A 13,751-nucleotide genomic window follows, 5' to 3' on the forward strand; every position below is an offset into this window, starting at 1 on the left:
GTTAATCAATCTTTAGTTGGTTTATTATAGGATTGGCTAGCATTGTCTTTGGTGAAGGTCTAAAAGAGCTGGAGTAAGTGACTGGTCCTTTGAGACTGGGAGTAACCTGAATATTGTTGTGATGTTTGGTGTAAGGGACCATCTATCACAAAGGCAAGCGTACGAGGGTGGTGAGATAGATTGGAGTACCCCATGGGACTGTCTGTGACTCCATGTTAAGGCTACTGTAGTGCCTGTGGAGTTCACACTTGCTACTTAGTTGGTGAAATCTAAGTTTAGAACTCACAACCAATTTGAGATGTGTGCCCTGCTTCTTCCCCTGAGGTTGGTACTGACGCTCCTGAGGCACTCCAGACTCAAGCTGTCAAACTCAGCAACGTTACTGGATTTCATGAGGATTTGCAGGGAGAGAGTTCTTTCCGCGTTAGCTCAGCCTTGGGCCTCCCGTCACCACCACCTTATGTGTGGGATTTATAAACTCCCAACAGAGTCAGCTGCTTCCTGTAGTATCTCTTCTTCCTCCCTTGCATTCAAAATCAGCTCATCTCCAACAGCTCACTATGATGCTCTGCAAAGCCTTTGTAGCTGGACCCTATTGGAACTGGATCAACCTCTAACATCCCCTCTTCCAAGAATCTTAGATCTGCTTCCAAAACTACATTACTCCACCACCTGGAATCTACGAGAACACAAGGCACTGTAGTGCCTTCTGGCAAGAGTGCCAAGGGGTCATGTTTGTATCTACCATAGTGTCCCTAGAAGGCAACATCCGGCTCAATACGTGTTGCAAGTGCTTAGGCAGGACAGCACGAGTTCAGGACTAGACCACCAACCCTCCAGCTGTGGTTTTCTTTTCTTTGGTTGGTTTGCTGTAAATGTCATCGCCTGTGTGTGTGTTGTTTAGCCTTCCCACTCCTGTCCCATCCTATACTCTGCCCGCTGTGTCTCCAGAACACCTCCCACACCCACAACCCCAAAATCCACAGAACACCCTCCATAACTGCAACCCATGTCCCCATAACACCCCTCAGACCTGCCACCCCAGTATCCCCATAACACCCTGATACCCACCACCCCAATGTTCCCATAACACCCTCCATACCCGCAATCCCTGTGCCCCTACAACACCCCCATACCTGCCACCCCAATGTCCCCATAACACCTTTCATACCTGCCACCCCAGTATCCCCATAACATCCCCCATACCCACAATCCCTGTGCCCCAACACCCCCAACCCCAGTATCTCCACAACACCCCCATACCCGCAATCTGTGCCCCCATAACACCGCCATACCTGCCACCCCAGTATTCCCATAACACCCCCATACCTGCCACCCCAATGTCCCCATAACACCCCCCATACCCGCAATCCCTGTGCCCCTACAACACCCCCATACCTGCCACCCCAGTATCTCCATAACACTCCCCACCCCCGCCACCCCAGTATCCCCACAACCCCCCCATACCCACAACCCCAGTCCCCGGGGTCTAGGCCACTCCCCCCCCCTCTCCATCCCATGCCCCAGGGCTCCAGCAGTGTCTGCGGGGCTGTTTGTTTCCCATTGGCTCATCTCATGCCTTGTCCCCGCCCCGCACCCCAGTCCCCGCCCTGGCTCCCCTTCTCCCGACCACGTGCCGCCATCAGCCCCAGGACTCGGGACATGCGCACGGCAGCATGTTCGGAGATCGCGCGAGGACTCGCGAGCACACGCCACAGGGCCGGGGGGGGAAGGGGAAGGAAGGTGCACATGCGCAGTAAGGCCACTACGCTACGCCTTGAGTTTTCGGCCGGGGAGGCGGAAAGAGAATACAATACGCATGCGCCCTGAGGTGTGGCCGACGCTTTGTTCTCGACTCAAGGCGTTGGTTGCGCACGCGCAATGTCCCTCGCCTGATTGTGAGCGTGCTGCGCAGGCGCATTGAGTTCCCTTGGTACTTTGTTGTCGGCGGAGCTGTGACTTAATAAGGCGCCGCTACGCGCGACGCGTGCGCAACGAGGGTCTCGCGCGCTTGTCTTCGCGGGCTGAAGGTTGCGCGTGCGCACGGGCGACGGTTGGGCATGCGCATCAGTTCCCTTCGGCGCTTTGTTCTCGACGGAGGCGGCAGCGCATGCTTAGTGCTTGAGCCTTCTGTGACGGGGGTGGTGTGCGAACGTCCACGCCGCACGGGAGCGGGCGGCGGCGGGAGCGCAGGCGCAGTGGGCGAGGAGCTGTTGGCGGCGGCGGCGGTGGTGTTTCCGGCCCTTCACTTCCTGTCTTGGGAGTCCCGGCGGTCGGTGCGCGGCAACCCTGTTCGCCCTCTCGGTCCCCCCGCTCGTTCGGCCGCCCCCCCGCCCCCTCTTTCCGCGGATGCAGCGCCGCGAGGACCCCGCCGCCCGGCTGGGCCGGACCCCGGGCCCCGCCGCCAGACAAGGGGCGCCCGGGCCTCGCCGGACGCCCCGAGGCGGAGCCCGAGGGGCCGGGGCCCAGCCGCCGCCGCTTCTCCCGCCCGCCGCTACGGCCGCCGCCGCCTCCCAGACCCCCACCGCCGCGCCCACCCCGCTCCTGCCCGGGGCCACCGTCAAGATGGAGCCCGAGAACAAGTACCTGCCGGAGCTCATGGCCGAGAAGGACAGTCTGGACCCGTCCTTCACCCACGCCATGCAGCTGCTGACGGCAGGTAGCGCCGGGAGGGGAAATAGGCCCGGGAGGCGGGGGGAGCGATAGGGACCGGGGAGGGGGACCCGGCCCAGACGGGGGGGGGGAGCCTGGGAGGGGGGGGGGGACCAGCCACCCACCCACCCACGCTGCGCCAGGCCCGGCTGGGCAGCCCGGTCCTTCTCCCCCCGCTGGCATGGGGCAAAGGGGCTGGGAGCGGGCGCTCCCCGAGAGGCGCAGACCCGCCTTTCTCCCCCGAGGCCCCCGCAGGACAAGCCGCGGGAGGGGCTGTGGCGTCTCGGTCCCGGCCCCGGCCTTTGTTCGACGCTCAGAGCTGCTCCCCGATGGGGCTGAGCGCAGACGCCCCGCTCCTCGCACTGCGTCCCCGGGAGGTGACTGGCTTTCCTCGGTAGGTCGGAGCCTCGTGGAGCAGGGAAGCCCGGAGCCTGGCTGCCATGAGGCCGGCCTGCCAGGCGCTTCCCTCCCTTCGGGCCCTTCTCCTTCTCGCAATCGATTGGTCTTCGTGCGGGGAGGAGGGGCAGAGGCCCGGGTCTGGGGAAGTTGTGGAGAGAGGCTGAGCTGGGGGGGGCGGTCGCCTTTTGATTCTGGCCTTGGAACTGTTTGCCGTGTAAACGGCCTCGTCTGCAGGGTTTAAGCAGTGCAGGGGGAAGTTAAATCGCCAAGGCGGAAGGGGGCAGTTTTATAGTTCAGCTGGCTCCTGCTGTGATGTACTTTGGACGGACTGGTAGTTTTAAGATACACACCTCTATAATTGTTTAGACAGGCTCCAGTCCCAATGGTTAATTCGTGGATTGAGAGGGATTAAACACGAGCCTAGAACTTTCTTCTTTAAGAAAATGTGATTATCTTGGCCCTTTCCATCCTTGGGGGAGAGGAGACTAAAGAGAATGGTAGTAAACTGTTTTTTATGTAGTCTCTATTCGGATTCCTTTAAAACATGGGATTGTGGTTTTTTTAATTCACCACTGTGAAAATCTGTATTAGAGCTTGTGTCATGCCTCTGATGAAACTAAATGGAAATGGCATGGCAGTCTTTGTTCTGTGACTAGGCTAGCACTCTTTTCCCTGATCATCACTGTCCAATCGCCTGCTGGCTTGGATTTCTCCACATCACTACAGCGCAGCTGCACTGTAGTCACATTCAGTATCTGTATCAAGTAGACAGGGCTGTGTTGAAACACAGTTGGTTTAAAAATTAGAACAAGTTAAAACGCTAACAGCTTCCTGTGTGTAACAAGGTGGAGAGGCCGTGTAAACTAACATGTAAAGGATGTCATATTTATTTTAGACAAGAAGAGTAGAATTTACCCTCTTGTTAGGTCTATTGCGTTTAAAATTATATGTTTGATACTAATGCAATTCTTCATAAACTGCATTATTAGAAAGCAGTTATAATATGGTATTGCCAATATTAATGTAGTAGATATATTACATCACTCCTTTCATCTCTTCATGTAAAACTAGGAAACTGTTATTTAAAGCTAAAACAAGGAGGAGTCCTTGTGTCACCTTAGAGACTAAGGTGCCACAAGGACTGTTTTGGCTGATACACACTAACACAGCTACCACTCTGAAACCTGCTATTTAAAGCTGTAATCTTCCTTGTACAAGTGATTTAATGTGGCTCAGTTCTGAATTTGTATCTTGGTGCCACTGGTATACCTCTTGGTTTTGATAAATTAGATATGTATTATTCCCAAGATAATTAAGTGGTCTTTTTAAAAAAATCATGTTTTCCTGAAAACAATGTTTAAAGATGAGTCTTATAATATTTTAGCCTATAACAATACTTCCACTAATGTGCCCTTCAACCAACTGGTGTTCTTCAACAGCAAAGGAAATATCTTTGAGTTGTATTAGTGAAGTGAAACCTTCTGGGTGCAGTACAAATTTGCTAATTCTTGTACAGAGAATGGCGTTCTCACCACGCGTAACTTTTTAATTGCTGAGTGGTGTAATGAAATATTTAATATAAATCCTCAGTACATTTACAAAATATCTTTCAGTGTATTACAGCAAAGTGGCAGATCTGCTATGGATTGAGCTTTTCTTTCTGTTTAAAGCTTAATTACTCTAAGTGCTGTAAAATCCTCATGATTCACTCAGTTTGTCTGGACATTTGCTGTGCCTCATGAATGCAGGGTAGTGTTAGTGGTCCAAATTTGGGGTCATTTGAGCAAGGGGCTCTCCTGAGTTAAGGTTGCTCTGTGTAACTTGTGCCCTTCCAGAATGTGGAGAGTGGCTACATTTCTGAAATCGAGGAAGTGAAGAGTTAAAGTACACACTACGCCTGTGACACGCCCTTAACGCTGCCCTCTTTGAGTGGTGCCCCAGTTTGGCTTTGTTTAGGTGACTTTCTCAAAAATATTCACCATACAGCATTTGCAGTTCCTACTCTAAAATTCTGTTCAATTCGTCTATCTGCACAGTCATAAGTGAAATTTAGGTATCCTATCATTCATAGTTTGGTTTGGATTACATGAGCAGATTACTAGATTGGATAATGTATAAAGGGTCTGACATGCCAGTCAGTCAAAGCTCTGAGCATAGAAACTAAATTAAATCTCATCCTGAAGCGTGTCTCTTCTGATAGGGTCTGAAGTCACTGGGAAAATTTAAATACTGCAGCTGTGTTCTTGAAACCTAGTTAGTGAATAAACAAAGGTCTTCAGTTTCAGTGCTGTTTTGAAACTTTCACAAGATTACCCCAGCCCTAAATATATACAGTTGTCATGCTGTTGCCAAGAGACTTTGAAAAAATAGAGCTTGTGTTCAGAGCAGTTTTTATGTTGTGAAAGGATATTTATAGTCTAAGAGTTGTGCTTGTACAATTTCTTCAGCCAATGTAACATCTAAAGACTCATTCTCTTATAAAGTAATTTACTCTCAATGGTTTGTGATGGCAAAGGATCTGAATTCTTCATATGAATCAGGGAAAGCACATTTTACACTTCCAGAGGCTGTGGAAGATGGCTTTGACAGAGATCCTGCTTGGACTCCAGTGTCTTTTATCTTCCTTGGGTCCTAGGAATCCTACAAAGGATAAGACATCTTAGATTTGGGCCATTCAGATCAGTCATTTCCATTGAGGCAGATATTACTCCTTTTGGCAAAGTGCCTACGTAGTATTGGACTTTTGATCAGTCAAATATTGTCAAAAATGATCAAATTTTAAAGCACTAATTTTTAGAACAGTAACAAAAGAAGACGACTTTATGGTCTCCAATTACCTTAGCCTTAAATGCTTATGCGTTACTACGAAAAATGTTAAAATAACTCAGTTAAGTAACTCAGAAAAATGTGGAACAATGAACTGAAGTTCTGTGGCACCATGATGCAATCAAAAAGCTAGGCTGCCACCTACATCAGGGCATTCTTGCTAAAATATTTAACAATATTTGACTGTGGTCAAATAATACGCAGTCGACCGGTCAATTGAAGAGTTCAGAAGACTGAACATCAGGTGCAGATCCCAGATAACCCCCAAATATTCGGTTGGATCAGTTCCTCCATTTCTCCTGATCCTTCAGCACTGTGGGTGAGCGACTTGGTACCATAGGGTCCACAGTTCCTCAGAATCTATGTCCAGTGCCATTTTCTTCTCAGTTTCAAGATAAGTGGGTACTATTGCATTGTAACTTCACCTCAAGGAGCCTGGTTCAGACAGGGTTTGGAGTCTTTAATGTGCCCAACTCCACAGCTCTTATGTCTTACGCAGCATTTACTTGATATGGGTCCTGTGAACTTTGACAAGAGACCATAACTGCTGCTTCCTTTCCATCCTACATGTCTTCAAAGAAAAGCAGATTTTCTCTGGAGATACAGTCGCCTCCATCCAAGTAGCTGAGAATCAATAGTACTACCTGATGTGGAGTCAGTCTCTTTCTCAGGAGCTGGTAGCACAGTGCTTGGAAGTGCCCCTTTTATTTCTCATCTTCAGCTGATGCTGTGTTGATTATTTCATCCTCCCTCCAAGTGATACAAGGGCCTTTCACGACTTGATGGGCAGAATGGCCCATTCTAATGCACACCATATTGCATGCTGATTGGCCTGTGTAGACCCTGCTGGCACACAGTAGGCCAGTTAGTGCATGACGTGTTGGTGTGCCCCTAAGTAAACCCTTTGAGTTGCTATTTCTACCGACAGTGTCCATTTGAAAATAATTACGGTGTTTAACCATCGCCTGATTAAATGTTTCTTTAAAGGATACAAATTTGTATCCTCCCATTTGAAAACCTGCTGATCCTCTGGACTTTAATTTGGTGTTTCCAAAGCTTATGGAAAGACCCATTGAACAGTGAGTTCTGTTTTGTTAAGTTCTTGTACTGGGCCCATCACAGTGGTATGAGGGCCTTCCAGAATGAGTTGTTAATCTTTTGTTTAGTTTCCTATTGCATGTGATTCCCCCCTTCTTTGGGCACGCTCTCTCTCTCTGTGACACCTTTCACTGAAAGTGTCAGCTCTGTCCACAGTTAGGAGGATGTCAGGGTTTTAGACCTGGGGTTTCAAACATGCGGCCAGCCATAGCTCCCCTCACCCCACGCCCTTCCGGATGCGCCTCATCCCCGCTCCTTTGCCCATCTCCCAGCGCTTAGGACTTTGCAGAAGTGAGGGGGGAGTAGCGGGGATGTGGCATGCTCAGGGGATGGGGGGCAGGGCGGGGATTTGGGGAAGGGGTTGGAATAGGGGCAGGGAGGGGGCAGAGTTGGGACAGGGACTTTGGGGAAAGAGTGGGAAGAGGCAGGGGTGGGGCCTCATGGAAAGGGGGGCGGCTTTTGTATCTTTGTATGAAAAGGTGTCAGTGATGCGGCCCTCGGGCCAATGTACTAGTCCTCATGTGGCCCTCGTGTTTTGGGTTTGAGATCCCTGTTTTTGACCCTGATGATCGACTTACTTATACGGTATTTCACAAAGGTGCTTCGGCTTCTAGCCAAATTTCTGACCAAGACTGTACTGTGCTTTCATCTCATTCTGTTGCTCTATCTTTCTTTCCCCACCACACTATAATTGGCTAGCTATAAAAGCTACAAATTAAGACTAAAAGCTAGGGTCATGTGTTGAAAGCCAAAAAAGTTTTTCCGGTTGTGATGACTTGACATGATTGAAAAGCCCTGTTGACTCTTGAGGTGCAGGTTAACATGTTTGAAGATTGTTAGATGGCCATGTTGTAGCTCAGGCTTCCCTCCAGGGTACAACACAGTCAGTTAATGTGCCTCCAAACGTAATGGTCTGCATTTTAACAAGTGTTAAATTGGCTTTTCAGTCTCGTTAAGACAACTCGATTGAGCTAATACAATTGAAAGCCACATATTTAGGGCTTCTGAAAGTTGCACTGGTTTAATTAAAGATGTAATTGGAAACCAATTTAATTAAACCGGTACAAACTCCTTTGTGGACACATTAATTTTGGTTTATTTTAAATTTATTAAGGATTAGTTTAGGATAGACTGAAATAAGCAACTATTAAACCAAAATAAGTTTAGCTAAATTGGATTAAAATGGTGCAACTTTCATGTACAGACAAGGCCTTAAACAGACTTGACCTAATTCCCAGGGGGTTGCCTTCTTGAAATGGGAGCATTCTAAGAATTAGTAAGTTTTGGGACTGGTTCCTCTGGGGCAGTAGGAGGTTGCAGGTGGGTGCTTTGTTTGACTCAGATGAAGTTTGTATTATGGCAGAGCGGTAGCCCTGCTATGGTTAAGATTAAGATGAGGTTTCTGTTTAAATCTCTGCTCTTCGAAGGCAATGTCTAAACTTAAAACACTGCAACAGCCCAGAAACAGTTGCACCTCTGTAGCGCTTTAGTGTAGACACTCATTACAGAAACGGGGGTTTTCCCATTGCTGTGGTTAATCCACCTCCCCAAGAGGCAGTAGCTAGATGGATGGAAGAATTCTTCCATTGGCCTGGTGCTTTCTACACTGGGGGTTAGGTTGGCTTAACTGTATCGCTCAGGGGTGTCGATTTTTCACACTCCCGCACAGTGTAACTTGGTCGACCTAACTTTTCATTGTAGAACAGCCTTTAGTCTTCTAAAGTTTGATTGCTCAGATTGCCTTGAGATTTGGGGTGCTTCGTGAGGGTGCAGGAGTTCTGTTAGGGGTCCAAACGTAGGGCTATGTGACCAAAGGGTTCACAAGAACTTTTTTTGGAAAAGATTTTGCTTCTCTAGTTTAGCATGGTACAAGCCTCTTGGTCTAAACTGCTCTAGCCAGTCACTCGTGAATTATATTGCAGAGGGACACCAGCAAATTCCTGGGCTTGTCCCCACAAATGTGCATCTTGTACTGTCCATCACTTTCCTGGACACAATACAAGCTCATATACATAAAGTACATAATTTATTAATAGACAAGTATATGCACAATCTAAAAGGCATTACACTGAGCATGCATGTTACAGAGGAATTACAGGATTGTTAACCTTCTAAGTTTCACACCAGCTTGATAGCTCATGGGTATAAGCAGTTGTCCTTTGAATCTGACTCACCTAGCCAGTCAGTTCAGATCCCGCCAGAAAATTGGAAAAGGTTGGAAGGCATATTGATCATATGTCAGGTTTTTTTTTATTTTGAGAGAATATTATCACAATTTTTTTTTTTAAGGATGCAAATATTTACTGGTGGGGGAGAGGGGTATTTTAGGAGATGGGGTGGTCTGAGCTCCTCTGCCTACCCCACCTCATGTGAGTTGAGTTCAGGGGTTCCAGCCCCCCATCCCACTTCTTGCCTTCATGTGTATATGTTTGTATGTATCAGGTTGGGTGGGGGCTTGCCCATCTATGAGAGTCTGACTGCTTCCACATATCTGCACTTGTGCTTTGCTCAAACACTAAGCCTGCTCCCCGGACAGAATACTACACTTGTCAAGTTTAACAACCACTTCATTCCCTTTTACAGCCCCTTCATACCATTTAAACCTATATTTTCCCCCGCCCTTCATTTAAATCCACAAACTGCTTTCATATCCCACCTCACTACTGACAGTACCCATGGCAAGAAGACCCCACTTCTCTGCTACTGATATAACTTATGCGATTCTGTATTGAAATAATGCAGACTGGAACCTCAAGGTACATAGTCACCTCTTTCCTTTGATCACACACGGGGACTCAGACCCTAATTTCCTCATAGTAGTCAGAGCTCTTTTAAACTACTCTAGTTTAGTTCTACACCATTTAATACAGCTACATGTAACACAGTGAAAGCTGCTGGAATCCATGCAGATAATTCCCAGTGGCTATTGCCAGCTCCAGGGGGGCAGAGTTAAGGTTGTGTGTGCGTTAACCGTAACTCTGTATTTCCTGGTTTTCAGAGGTTTGTTTTTGTGAAACTCAGCATTCTGGAAGGGCACAAACTATCATCAGGCAACCTTAACACTTCACTGACTAAGTTCTTTACCATATTAATTCATGAGGTTTGGAAGAAAGGTAGGCAACAGCACAGATGACGTATTGTATTTTATGGGTTCATGTTCACTGTCAATTGAGGTGACTCGTGTTGTAGTCCACCATTCCATTTGCTTATTATGCACCAACAATGTCCTTGGTCTTTCTAGAGTCCTAGATTTTGTGTAGAGACACAGGCAGGCAAGACTAGATGGGCTGCCCTTTTTTTTAAAAAAAAAAAACACATCCAAATTTTGTTGCCACATAGTTATAAATGTACATATATTTACAGAGAATTTAGGGCGCTATGGCCTGTCATGATGCAACTGAATCTAAAGTGTCATTTCCATTTTGAGGAACGTAAATTATACTATTTTTATCTTGTCTAGAAATTGAAAAAATTCAGAAGGGTGAAACAAAGAAGGATGAGGAAGAGAACTACTTGGATTTGTTTTCCCACAAGAACATGAAACTGAAGGAACGTGTTCTGATACCTGTCAAACAGTATCCCAAGGTGAGGGCCAGAAAATAACTGACCAAATCTCTCTGATCTTCCTGTAAACATAAGATCTTACATGCTATGCTTACGGAGTAGTGTCTTTCTCTAAATGTCATTCTGAGTTATGCTAGAGTGGTGCTCTGTTGCAGTGGAATTTCTTCTATGCAAATTTGCAGTATCTTATTTCTGACGTTTTGGATTTCTAGAATGTCAGGATAAAAATGCAAGTGTCGATGAGTAATTCTGCTCTTTCATTACCAGGGTAGAGTTTCTTCTTTAGCTCTCTTTTCATGCTTAAAAATTAAGACTCCCTCTAACTCTTAAGAATTGGTGTCCATAAAATGGTTGGAATCTAGTAATTAGAATTAAATAGGCTAGGTGAGTTAATTTAGCATGAATTGCTGGCAAAATAAAACCTCTAAAAAGAGCATGCCAGACAGTTGCTAATTTTTTCTACAAATATTATTTAAAGTATATCTCCATGAGACTTTGTGAGGTGAGGCCGTGGATGACTTTGGTTAAACTTCCAGTGTTACCGGGTCTACCAGTGCAGTTTTAACAGCAATCGTTATTAACTTCATTCAGCTTCAGGACTAAATCTGTTTATTTCCCTTATCAGTTTAATTTTGTTGGGAAGATTTTGGGACCCCAAGGCAACACCATTAAAAGACTGCAGGAAGAAACTGGGGCCAAGATCTCTGTGCTTGGAAAAGGTTCAATGAGAGACAAAGCGAAGGTAAGAGCTTGAAAATCCATATATGCAGATGGCCTTTCACTTGAGGATCTCAAAGCATTTTACAAAGATGAAAATCACTAGAACTCGGGGGTGCTGACTTCTTTCTTGCTCTAACAATATCTACCTCCATGTATGTTACCTTGTGAAAAATTATTATGGTAGAGCTAAACTCTTTGCAGAAAATATGGCCTACGGTAATGCGTCCTCTTTTAAACGTTCTGTGCATTTGGATGCAAAGGCTAACTTTTTTTTTCCTTTTCTTTTGAAAGCTTAACTGCAAAATTAAAGAACTGAGTGCAATTCCAGCTTTCTTTACTCAGGCCCGGTCTACACTACATGGTTAGGTTGACATAAACTGCCTTGCGTTGATCTAGCTGTGGAAGCATCTTCACTTATATTTGGCTCCTGCTGACATAAGTGCTTCTCTACACTGATTTAGTAACACCGCCTCTCTGAGCAGCGCAGAGTCACAGCCAATGTAATTTGGACAACACAGTGTCAGTGTACACACTGCATTGCTTACTTCGACTGTTACTGGCTTTCTGGAGCCATCCCACAGTGCCCCACACTGACAATACAATCCAGACAAGCACTGCTGATGAGGATGCACACGCTGACACAAGGAGCCAAGTGTGTGCACACAAGTGATTTGCATAATTGGTGGCCGGATCCTGACGTAAGGTCGACATAATTTTGAAATGTGGGCATGGCCTTAGTGCCTTCCTTAACCAGGCTATGGGAGGCATTCAGATAAGGAATAAATTCTTTTTTTTTTTAAATAATCTTTCCCCTGCATTAAATCCTCTAGGCACTTACAGGTTCACTGGCAGTGTCAACCTAGAATGTACCAGTCTTTATCTTCAGCGAATAGCAAAGTGCCAGGAGGATTTCTGAATGGAGAAACTACAGAAATTGATTTCTGTACTGAATGCTCCCCTCCTCCTTGCCCCTAAAGCTTGGTTAAATGGTGGTAGTCAGTGCAGAGCTAGGATTTCACTCAGTTTTTACTTTAACTTTCCAAGTCACCTTTACATTTTTAGTTTTTTTCCAATTTAGTAAGAATCTGTTGAATTAATGTAGACACTTAACATTAAAGCTGAACTGGCACTGTCTAAGGTGCCACCACAATTTTTCATTGCAAAGCAGTGCCTGGAGGGAGAGTGTGCCCTTGAAAGGGAATGATGTTACTTGTATCTGCCAAAAATCTTCTGAAGAAGCAGTTACAACAGTGCATTAATACAAGCACCAACACCTCTTTCATGCTGATATAAAAAGGTGGAAGCTGTAGGGGAATAGACTAACTGCTCTTGGTAAATCATTGGATAAGAATGTTGCTGCTGACATGTGACTTGAGTCCAGCTGTGCATCTGAGAGCAGGAAGCAGTTACAAGGGAAGTGATAAAAAGCACTTGCATAGAAGAAATATGACTAGCTGTTAATGGCAAACCAGTTTAGTATCACTGACTTGTATACCAAGCATGACAAAGTATATACTACTGAAAGCTGCAGTAAAGTTCACCCAGGCCAAATCACAATGAAATCATTAATAGCCTCTTAAAACTTTATGGTCTGACTTTTCAGAGGTGTTGAGCACACTCACAATTTCCACTGAAGTTAATGGGAGCTGCAGGTGTTCAGCAATCAGTCCATTGCTGTCTTTGGAGACCACTTCTTTTATATGTCCATCTGTGACATTCCTCAAGGTACAATCTGGACTGCTGTTCCCTGAATGCTCTTTTTACATTACTTCGCTGTGAGCCATCATTCCTGATCTGATCTCATATAGCTTCCAGCATGCAAATTATTCCCAGTTGTGTTATGAATGCTCTAGCCCAGTGGTCTCCAATCTTTTTACGCACCAGATCACTTTTTGAATTTTAGTGCAACCCAGGATCTGCCCTGCCCCACTCACTCCATCCCTCCCCCTTCTCTCCATCACTTGCTCTCCTTCACCCTCACTCACTTTCACCAGGCTCAGGCAGGGGGTTAGGATTCGGGGGGCGGAGGGAGGTTGCAGGCTCTGGGGTGGGGGAGAGGAGTTTGGAGTGTGGAAGGGGGCTCCGGGCTGAGCCTGGGGCAGGGGGTTGGGGTGCAGAAGGGAGTGGGGGGTGCAAGCTCTGGGAGGGAGTTTGGGTGTAGGAGGAGGCTCCAGGCTGAGGCAGTATTGGGGTGCAGGAGGGGGTTATGAGGTGCTGGCTCCGGGAGGGGGTTGGGGTGCAGGAGAGATACGGGCTCCCATCGGGCAGCACTTACCTTGGGCAGCTCCCAGTCAGCATTGCAGCGGGGCTAAGGCAGGCTCCCTGTCTGCCCTGGCCCCACCCTGCTCCCAGAAGGGGCCAACATGTGTATGTGGGAGGGGGGTGCGGCACGTGGCTCCACATGCTGCCCTTCTTTGCAGGCATCGGTCCTGCAGCTACCTTTTGCCACAGTTCCCTGTTCCCAGCCAATGGGAGCTGCGGGGGTGGTGCTT

At 47.0% G+C, this 13,751-nt stretch overlaps 1 protein-coding gene across 2 annotated transcripts in view; it reads left to right on the forward strand.

The window, feature by feature from the left end:
• Nucleotides 1–2,006: 2,006 nt before the first annotated feature.
• KHDRBS1 (KH RNA binding domain containing, signal transduction associated 1) overlaps nucleotides 2,007–13,751 on the forward strand; it is a 28,899-nt gene continuing 17,154 nt past the window's right edge. For both annotated transcript variants that reach the window (XR_004643593.1, XM_034754062.1), the window contains exons 1-3: nucleotides 2,007–2,659; nucleotides 10,436–10,560; nucleotides 11,165–11,281. Coding sequence is in view for 1 of the 2 variants with exons in the window: in XM_034754062.1 (XP_034609953.1) it covers nucleotides 2,350–2,659; nucleotides 10,436–10,560; nucleotides 11,165–11,281 (552 nt within the window). In the remaining variant the exon portion in view is untranslated. The remainder of the gene's footprint in view (nucleotides 2,660–10,435; nucleotides 10,561–11,164; nucleotides 11,282–13,751) is intronic.

This window comes from Trachemys scripta, chromosome 20 (genome assembly GCF_013100865.1).
Source record: "Trachemys scripta elegans isolate TJP31775 chromosome 20, CAS_Tse_1.0, whole genome shotgun sequence".
Classification (NCBI taxonomy): Eukaryota; Metazoa; Chordata; order Testudines; family Emydidae; genus Trachemys; species Trachemys scripta.